The following is a 10,466-nucleotide window of genomic DNA, read 5'->3' on the forward strand; positions in this document are numbered from 1 at the left end:
CAGTATTAACTCTGTAGAGGGGGCAGGGAGCAACATGTATTGGTATTTTTTAAAAAAATCAGTGCCTAGTGCTTTACAACACCCAGAGACACGGGAAATGGTGTCTTCCCTGCTTTATCCCAAAGAAAGAAGCATTTGGCCACTCAAAATTTATTGGCTACAACTTGAACAGCCACAGCTGTAAACAATTAGTGCATCAGTGTGCCCTAATTATAGTGTCTTTAATGCAATTACAACGGACAAATAATTGCTCTCTACAAATCAGGTTTCTTTATGGAAAGATTTTAATATGTTTCAAATCTCTTACTATATATGTTCCACTTCCATAGTGAAGAAGAGGGCCAAACCCCTCCTCCTTTTACAGTCTGCCTTACATGGGATGTTGGTACAGTAAACATACAAAAACCATGTCATTTAGCATTCAACAAAAAGGCACAACCTGAAGTCACAATGGCACCATGATGGCCAGGGGAATTAAGCAGCCATTTCAATAACTGCCTGAGAAACGGAGGCAGTTTGGATAAGAACAAATAGGTTTTGTCTGCTACCAACCTTTAGCCTGCGAGATGTTGCTGAACCACAGTTCCCATCATCTCTGGATACTGGCCAAGACGGCTGGAGTTGACAGGAATTGCAGTTTAGCGACATCTGGGGAGCCAAAGGTTCACCACCTGGTCTACACAGTTCTGTGTTGAAATGATATTTAAGAGAAAATCCAGCTGCTGTTAAACCCTTAAATATTTTTAATACAAAAGATTTAAGCACATGCTTAAGTCTTCTGTTGAAATTAAAAGGGCTTTAAGGATCCTGACTTATGCTATTAGCTAATGTATGGCAGGGGGTGGGGAAAGACATCTCTTGAGGGAAATATTTCCCAAGCAGACATTATTTCAAGCTTCATGGTGTGCCAACCAAGATTTATCTAATTTTCAATGCAATGCAACAGATCATGCAGCAAGATACTGTATCATGGAACCATATTCTGATCAACAACCAACCCCTCTGACTTTGCTTCAGTGGTGCTGCAAGAGTTCCAGTACACCCAAGCGGACATGACGTGTAACTCACACATTACATCATGATCCTTTAACGTTTAAACCAGTAGCTTTCAACATTTGGGGACCAACACATGCATTTGGGGTCCAGTTTCTTAATTTTCTAACCTATCTGTACAGTGGTAGTGCTCCTGTTGCAATCTACCTAAGATCAGGCCCCAATGTGCCAGTTGAAGACCAGTGCTTCAAAACCACGCTGACCGGGATTTGCTGTCTGTTAGGATGCTCAAACCACTTAAAAAACCCTAAGAGCAAATTCTAGTTACCATTCTTGGGAGAAAGGGGAGGGAAAGCTTGCACATGGATGGGAAAACTCCATGCTGCTCCGAATCCTTCAACCGTGGTTAAAGGATCATGAATGTCATGTTTATACAGCAGCCTCCAATCTTAACATATTCAAATCAAATCTTGTATCCTGTGAACTATTTAGCCTGCACATGCAACTCTACTAACTTTGACAAAACCAGCAGGCTGCTTGCAATGCAGCTTTTCTCATTCCCTGCTGGGTTACGATGCATCCTGTTGCCACTGAAGTACGACAAGCATGCTGCCCACAGGTGCCAGTGGCAGAGCAGAGTCCAAAGGAAAAATGAAGTCCAAGTGACAGGGAGTGAGCCATAACTTCTCAGGCCTCTGCTATAAAAACGGTCTAAGAAAACCATTTCACTTAATTTTATTATACAGAACACAAGGATCATCCCTTTATATAAAAAAAATGTGTACAGGGGGGAAAAAGGTGTAAACTTTTCATCTATGCTTCTGCCAGGCACAGCATTCTTTCCTTGACATACGCCAGATGATTTGCATTTCACCAATTAATCTTCCTCATCAGAATCCAAAACTTTCCTTCTGTTGAACTACGGAGAAAACACAGTGTAGGACTGTAGGTGAAAACAACTTTGAGGACAAGTTTAATAATCAACAAGAGCTGCTCTTCCTCCAGCCGGAAGAATTCCCCGTTTGTGTTATGAGAACAAGAGCAAGCAGAGAGCTGCTCCCAGGTTCTTTGCCAGCTGCATATCTCGCACCTGCCCAGCCTAAAAATCAATACCCAAGTCTTTGCTCATTGCCTTGCTGCACTGCTAGATGTATTTTCAAGATGCATGCAAGCAAATCTATTACTATAGTCTTTACATCAAGAGATAGGGGCCAGCTTGTAGGCTACCTCCTCCCACCAAGCTGCAGGAAGTGGCCCCGGCAGCTTTATCTCCTGGACTGATTAGAGCGCTCTCTAAAGAACAAACAGGAGGATATTTTGTCTCTCATCTTAGAGTGAAGCACTACAGCACTAAGCTCAGAGGTGAAGTCAGCTGCCTACTTTTCCAGGCGTTCAAGGCTCCATTTCTGGCTACTCCCACCCCACCAAACTGTAAGCAGTAGCCTTGAAGTACATATGCAGATTTTCTGCTCTGTATAAGCTTGTCATCTTCATACAGGAAGAGGCATGCAGATGTAGTAAACCTTTAACAAAAATACTGGCCATGCTGTGATCCTGTGCCCACTCTACTATTGGCAAACAGGCTCCTGTTTTAAGATGCCCTACCTTTACCGTTGTTTTCTTGTCAGTTTGCTGACTCACTTTTTCAAGTATTTCTATCAACCCTTGTTCAGTTACCTAGGAAGTCAAAAAACAATCTCATGTAGCAGATACTCATTTGGTGGGAATGCCTTCTATTGCACATTTCCTCATCGCCTCCCTCTGGGGACAGAAGGATACAAGCAATTTAAACACTACATACAGTTAACACTTTCATCCAGAGCATCATGACAGTGGAAGGACAAAACTAAACAGCAAAGATCACCACCACAGCATCATTAACTGGTAATCTGCTACCGGTATCCCTCATGTCACGTAAAACGATTCATCAACTTTTTATACAAGACTAAAAAAAGTGATTTGGAAACAAGTGTGAAGAGGCTAGAGAATTATCCTATAATAGTACAACTTTTCAAAGCTTATAAATCAATGTTTTGCAGGATGTGTAAGAATTATCTTGCCCAGTGAGACAGAGATCCATCTAATTTGGCATTCTGTTATCAGGCAACAGCAAACTCAGGCCAGCAGAATAAACAGTGTCTGCTTTCTACTAACAAACCACAAGGTGAAGCCATGGTTGTTTGTAGCCTTCCTAACCACGGCTTGTTATCACTGTGGTTTAGCATGACATCCAAACCCTTGCTTGACCATTTTGTCAGGCAACAAAGACACGAAGCAAGAACAGGTGGAAAACAAGTCAAATGTCAGAGAAACAAGCGGCAGCTTGTTTGCTAGTCTGTGAGGTGATTCATGGTGTGTTCAATAAACTGGTTAAATGAAAACCACGGCTTTGTGTGATGCCTGCCTTTGAACGTTTATTTATAAATCTATATTTCATGAAAGTTATTTCCTATATATTTGATTCATCAAGAAGTCATGACAGAGATTCCACTTACCTTCCCACCTAACTGTCCAAACCTGCCCATCTGTATGAGGTAATTCTCCACCGCTTTTGCCTTTTCTGGTTTCACAAGCGCTAAATTACTTACTGAAAAAGGAAAACAGATATTTTGCAATTTTTTAAAAAACAACAACACCAGATTACTAAAGTCAGGCAAGACTTATTATTCACAGTACTGCAAAAGGCCTTGAACTGTTATTTTAAGATGGATTACTGATCTATGCCTGGTCTTATGAAAAAGGAACTTGGTATACTGCTTTGTTCAAATATGGCTTATTAGGATCTTTATATTTCCTTCCTGATTTCTGATTGTTCCATTCCACTCAACTTTTAGACTAGGGGAAAAGTCCAGAGTAATGCCTTCAGACTGCAGTGCTTTAGGATCCAGGAGCAACTGACAAGAGCTGCAGATATGTGCAAAGGGGAACAGTCAGCCATCCTCTTGATGTCAACTCCAGTCCAGAGTCCTAGCTTAGTACCTACCAATACATTTAGGAATACCACTACAGTATTCTGCAGAAGCAGCTTTTAGCTCAGCAGTCCTCACTAATGACCATTCTAGAATAATTAACTATATATCAACAATAAGTTCAGAAAGTAGTATCCCAGTGGTGTCTCCTCTGCATCCTCCTTAAAACAGAAAAAGCAAATGTAGTCAGAATTGAAACTTACTTCCCACATAAGTGTGCCTAGTACTGGACCCAAAACACTGTATTCTTTTCCTTTAGTAAAGATAAGTCTGTGCAATCTAAGTAAGATGGACTCAGAGAATGGTTTTAGAAGTTGGCCAGAATACGCCATGGATGCTTACATCTGGCACGAGCTGCCTGATCCAAAAGCTGAGCCAAAACGTTATTCCTCATTTCTGATTCCCTGTAATACAAGAATTATGCAGGTAAATTACAGCTTCAGAACATGTGCAGTACATTGCAAGAAAGTAAAACACACTGATCATTTTGTACAGCCAGAAGTTTCATATTTAGACATTGCTAGTACTCCATTATATTTAAGCCATTTAAACTACTATCCTTATGAAACTTACTGTGGAATTTGAGCGCAAATTCATTTATTATTATCTGGAAAAGAGAATCCAACTATGGAAACTTGAAACACATTCATTTCAGCGGCAGACCACAAGTTATTCATGGCTCAGTACCAAACCCCTACGAAGGTTAAACTCTCACTTGTTTTAACAGTGGGATCTTGATGCAGGAAGATTACACACCCATTTAGAAGAGTATGTGCATTGTAAAGATCTAATAAAGACAAAAAGGATAGCAACCTTCTTTAAGGAGAATGACAAAAAGAGGGAAAACTCTACTGGTCCCAGTGTTCTGTGACTCTTCTGTTTCTGCCTCTAAATCACAATTTAGTAATAAATGCAAACATGGCAGCCCATACCCCTGTTGCTTTTTATTTGTTTCACCTTCATTTTTCCTATAAATTAAATTTTTAAATTATATTAAGTTAATTTTATCGCACCATCACACCTGCAGAGACCTGAATCTGGATGACTCCCAGTAGATGTTTCTCACAACATGCTTCCAGTCATGTGGTAATACTGGTTACAGGATACAATCATACTAGCCAAAACAAACTAAAATGTGAAGGGGTGCCCTCTCCCCTGCTGCTGTGCATGACATAATAAAGGTATATCAGTCTACCAAAAAGGTGTCTTTTGTTTTCATCCCCTCTGTTACCTCTGTTTTGCTTCTTGCTGTGCGATGTCACTGGAAGGATCCTGGAATGTTAGAAATAAGAACCAGTTTAGTAGTAAAGCATAGCACTACTGAAGAAGTGCAAACAAACAAACAAAGGCTAAAGTACACATCTAAGGCCAGGACTGTTCTCATACAGAAAGACTCATAAATCCACAGCTATTACTGCTCCTAGGTAGGGAGAAGGCATTAGAATAGATCCTAAAAGATGAGAGTCAACTTCTGAGGGTGTTGAAGTACGCAACCTTCAGGTAATATAAAATCTACCAATCAAGGTGGGAAAGTAGCTATTCTTCAGCACCACAGATGGACAAATTACTTAATACAAGCCTGCAAACTCTGGTAAAAATTGCCTGTAGGTCACCAGGCAAGAAAACTTCACAGGTGTTTCTTTTTTTCCTTTGATGGCACAAATGGGCATATAAGAACAGGCGAGCTGGCAAAAAAGATCTTGTGTACCAGTAATGCTTTTGCAAAGGCTGGCTCTAGATTCCTAGTCAATGGCTAGATTTGACAGGCCCACCTTGGTGGGTGACTGATAAGTGCTTTCTACACAAGCCCCTTCTCCAGGTTGGCAACCAAGAGCTGCATTTGATGCTGGGACTGACAATCGCTGAGCCCTATTTCCAGACAGTGGCCGAATCACAGAACCCCTGCTCCCTCCCACTCTGAGCCAGTGTGGCATAACCAGTGTCAGAATACAACCATGGAGACACAGGTTCAAATCCCCACTCATCTACGACACTAGCTGGGCCACCTTGGGCCTAACCTACCTCTCCCAGGGCTGTTACACGGATAAAGATGTGGGGGGGTGTCGGGGGATGGACAGACTTAGGGTTGACAACAATCATGCATAAAACCTAGGACAAAGCCCACATAGGGTAAACACAAAAAAACCAAACCAGACACCACCATCAGTTCTTGTTTTCTCTCTTTCAACTGGTTAACTTCATTCATTTTTTTAAAAGGGAGATGTTTGTGTAAATATTGGATGTAAGCTGCTTTGGGTTTATTGCGGGAAAAAAGAAGTGGAAACCCTGAAAATAAGATATATGCTGCCACCCTTGTATATACACTTTCGTGGGCGTCAAGCCCCATTGAATTCAATGGGGTTCCTGAGTGAGTAGATACTGTATGTAGCATTAGAAATAATCCATAGCTGTGAAGTTTTCCCCTTTCTCGCGAGGAAGCCTATTCAGCATAAGGGGATTTCCCTTAGAAAAAGGGAGAACTTGATAGCTATGGAAATAATCCCAACATGTGTGTGTGTGTGTGTGTACAGACGTGCATAATACACAAACACGAGTCTCTTTCTCTGACTTCTCTCAGGGTGGTCTCTGCGCCCCTCCATCCTTGCCTCCCACGCCTGAGGTGGCCCTGAGCCCGCAGTGAGGACTAGCGCCATGCAATTAAAACCAAAGGCCCAAGCCCGCCCTTCCGCTGGCCGGCCAGCCAGAGGGGCCTCGCCTGCGGGTCAGGAGACTGGGCGAAGTGCCGAAGGCGACGCCCGCCCGCGTGTGAGGAGACGGTCGAGGCCCGGCGCCCTCCGCTCCGCTCACCCCGTGCTTGGCTTGCAGCTCGGCCATCCTCTGCTTGCGCAGCTTCTCCAGATCCTCGTCCGCCATGGCTAGAGACGAAAGAGACGTCGATGACGCGCAACGTGGGCGGGGCCGCTTCTCTCTTCAATCTCTCCAGTTCGCGTCAGTGCGCCGGCGCAAGAGCAGGCAAGGCCAGCGCAATCACGCACCGAGAGGATTGGAATTATAGCACAGGCAGGGGAAGCCGAGCGCCGAACAGACCAAAGCAAGAGCCATCAATAGAATCAGACCACGCGGGTTTTTTCTAGTCCACCTCCCTGCCACGCAGGAATCTTTCGCCCACGACCCTGAGAGTGAGGGTCTCGCGCTCTGAGCTTAAGAGAGAGAAAGTTGGTGAGCAAACGATCAATGCTCGCCTGCTTGTTTACAGAGCCTACTCAGAAGTTACCGTTAAGTGCCCACTGAGTCCGATAAGATGTAGCTCTGCCAATACGGTCATGAAATTCTGCTCAATATTCATCCAGAGCAGAACTCTGACGTATAGTTAGCAGAGTAAAAACTTAAACACGTTGCAGGATCCCCCCAAAACAGATCATGTTGTTGTTTAGTCGTTCAGTCGTGTCCGACTCTTCGTGACCCCATGGACCAGAATTAATATTTCACCCAGCAGAGCTTTACTGGTACTGAAGGCAAATGAGCATAATGGTCACAAATCCAATACATTCAGGATTGGCACTGTCCATAAGAAATCCAGATGCAGCAGACTTGACTTTAACTTTCAGTAATTTAGTCTAAACCTTAACAACTAAGCATAATGTACAGAACACCACACCAGAATAAAAGACAGAAAGAGAAAAGAGAAACCCAGTCCTGGCCTATTATTATAGTCAGCTTGACCTTGACAGAAAGAGATAAGAGAACCAGTTTAAGCCAGCTGTACTCAGCTTCTCTGAAGGTATAACCCCAAACGTCATGAACCTTCTGCTTGTTTCTTTTACAGAGAAACTTTCAGAACCCTCTTGAATTAATTAGAATAGGAAAGACCTCTACAAATCAGATCAATACTTTCTGTACAAAGAAATGCAAACTGACATATGCATGTCGTAAAATCATAGAAGTGAAGAGTTAGATGGTACCCCTAAGGGTCATTTAGTCCAACCCCCTGCAGGAACCACCAACTCAATAATCCTTGGCAGATGGGCATACAACCTCTTGCTTAAAAACCTCCAGTGAAGGAAGGAGGGAAATCCCGAGAGCTTGAGTTGCAACAGCGGGGGGACATAGAGAAAATCTCTAGTTATCTCCCGCTTGGACTACTGCAACGCGCTCTACGTGGTGCTACCTTTGAAGGTGACTCAGAAACTGCAACTAATCCAGAATGCGGCAGCTAGACTGGTGACTGGGAGCGGCCGCCGAGACCACATAACACCGGTCTTGAAAGATCTACATTGGCTCCCAGTACGTTTCCGAGCACAATTCAAAGTGTTGGTGTTGACCTTTAAAGCCCTAAATGGCCTCGGTCCAGTATACCCAAAGGAGCGTCTCCACCTCCATCATACTGCCCGGACACTGAGGTCCAGCACCGAGGGCCTTCTTGGTGGTGGCGCCTGCCCTGTGGAACGCCCTCCCAACAGATGTCAAAAAGGAAAACAACTACCAGACTTTTAGAAGACATCTGAAGGCAGTCCTGTTCAGGGAGGCTTTTAATGTTTAATAGATTACTGTGTTTTATTTTTCTGTTGGAAGCCGCCCAGAGTGGCTGGGGAAACCCAGCCAGATGGGCGGGGTATAAATAAAAAAATATTATTATTATTATTATTATTATTATTATTATTATTATTATTATTAAAATGTATAAACATATGTAAGTTTTATACAAATTTGTGTCCTATTATTAGCTCTCCTTTTTATTGACGAACTTCCTCTTTTTTTGGAGCTGTGCAAGCACACACACCCATGTATAGTTAAGCCCTTAAGACTGATAGGACAAGCACATTTCTTGTTGGAGGCTTTTTGCCTTTCAATGTCAGTTGTTGGAGATCCAGAAAGAGGGGAAGAGTGCTCTTGCGCTCGGATCCTGCATAGTGGGCGTCTGATTGGCCACTATGAGGAGAGGATGCTGGACTAGATGAGCTCACTTCAGCCAAATGCAGCTTCAGGTTTTTTCTTATTTTCATTCATTGCTACTAAGAATTCAACGTTTCCCAAACTTGAGTCTCCCGCTGGTTTTTTGGACTACAACTCCCATCATCCCTAGCTAGCAGGACTAGTGGTCAGGGATGATGGGAACTGTAGTCCAAAAACAGATGAAGACCCGTGTTTGGGGAACATTGGATTAGGCTTTCTATGGCTAGGATCCACAATGGCTGTGTTCTAAAAGGCCTGCTTCTTGGGAGAAAAGCAATGACAAACCCAGACAGCATCTTAAAAAGCAGAGACATCATCTTGCCGACAAAGGTCTGTATAGTTTAGGCATAGGCAACCTTGGCTCTCCAGATGTTTTGGAACTACAACTCCCATGATCCCTAGCTAACAGGGCCAGTGGTCAGGGATCATGGGAGTTGTAGTTCCAAAACATCTGGAGAGCCAAGGTTGCCTATGCCTGGTAGTTAAAGCTATGGTTTTCCCAGTAGTGATGTATGAAAGTGAGAGCTGGACCATAAAGAAGGCTGATCGCCGAAGAATTGATGCTTTTGAATTATGGTGCTGGAGGAGACTCTTGAGAGTCCCATGGACTGCAAGAAGATCAAACCTATCCATTCTGAAGGAAATCAGCCCTGAGTGCTCACTGGAAGGACAGATCGTGAAGCTGAGGCTCCAATACTTTGGCCACCTCATGAGAAGAAAAGACTCCCTGGAAAAGACCCTGATGCTGGGAAAGATTGAGGGCACTAGGAGAAGGAGACGACAGAGGACGAGATGGTTGGACAGTGTTCTCGAAGGTACCAACATGAGTTTGACCAAACTGCAGGAGGCAGTGGAAGACAGGAGTGCCTGGTGTGCTCTGGTCCATGGGGCCACGAAGTTGGACACGACTAAACGACTAAACAACAACCTCTGCTGTCAGAGTCAGCATGATTCTGAACACCAGTTGGTGGAAACCCCTGGCGGGGAGAGTGGCTGTTGTGCTCAGGTCCTGCTTGCAGACCTGGGTGCTGCATTAGATGGGCAGGGCAGGTTAAGAGATGGTTACTGGTCATGGGCAGGCATCCCCAAACTTCAGCCCTCCAGATGTTTTGGACTACAATTCCCATCTTCCCCGAGCACTGGTCCTGTTAGCTAGGGATCATGGGAGTTGTAGGCCAAAACATCTGGAGGGCCGCAGTTTGGGGATGCCTGGCGATGAGGGTGGTAGTAAATGCTTCTGAATCCTAGTTGCTGGAAGCAACATGAGGGGGAAGTGCCCTTGTACTTGGATCCTGCTTTCACATTTCCCGCAGGCATCTGGTTGGCCACTGTGAGAACTGGATGCTGGACTGGATGGGCCCCTTTTAGCCTGATCTAACTTCTGGGTTCTTTTTGTGTTCTTAAAGGATTGGGGAGGGGTGGATAAATAACAGCACAATCTTATTCCCAGCAGAGGGAGCCCTCACTCTACCAAAATCATTATTTTGCTCTCTGGCAACAGGCAGGAGCAAAGGCAAGAGCTGGGAGTTTTCTGCTGCACAGCAGTTCTGTCCTCCCAGATGAAGCTTTAATCTGTAGCGTACATCTTTG

General features: G+C 44.0%; 1 protein-coding gene across 1 annotated transcript; it reads right to left on the reverse strand.

The window, feature by feature from the left end:
• Positions 1 to 266: 266 nt before the first annotated feature.
• PDCD5 (programmed cell death 5) lies at positions 267 to 6,868 on the reverse strand. The gene is made up of 6 exons (XM_035117242.3): positions 6,771 to 6,868; positions 5,194 to 5,234; positions 4,305 to 4,366; positions 3,489 to 3,580; positions 2,599 to 2,670; positions 267 to 1,912 (listed from the first exon to the last, which is right to left on the reverse strand). The coding sequence occupies exons 1-6, from the start codon at positions 6,834 to 6,836 to the stop codon at positions 1,871 to 1,873; spliced, it is 375 nt and encodes a 124-aa protein (XP_034973133.1). The 5' UTR covers positions 6,837 to 6,868; the 3' UTR covers positions 267 to 1,870.
• Between the last annotated feature and the right edge of the window lie 3,598 nt (positions 6,869 to 10,466).

The sequence above is a fragment of the Zootoca vivipara genome, chromosome 6, assembly GCF_965207765.1.
Source record: "Zootoca vivipara chromosome 6, rZooViv2.hap1.1, whole genome shotgun sequence".
In the NCBI taxonomy this organism is placed as follows: Eukaryota; Metazoa; Chordata; class Lepidosauria; order Squamata; family Lacertidae; genus Zootoca; species Zootoca vivipara.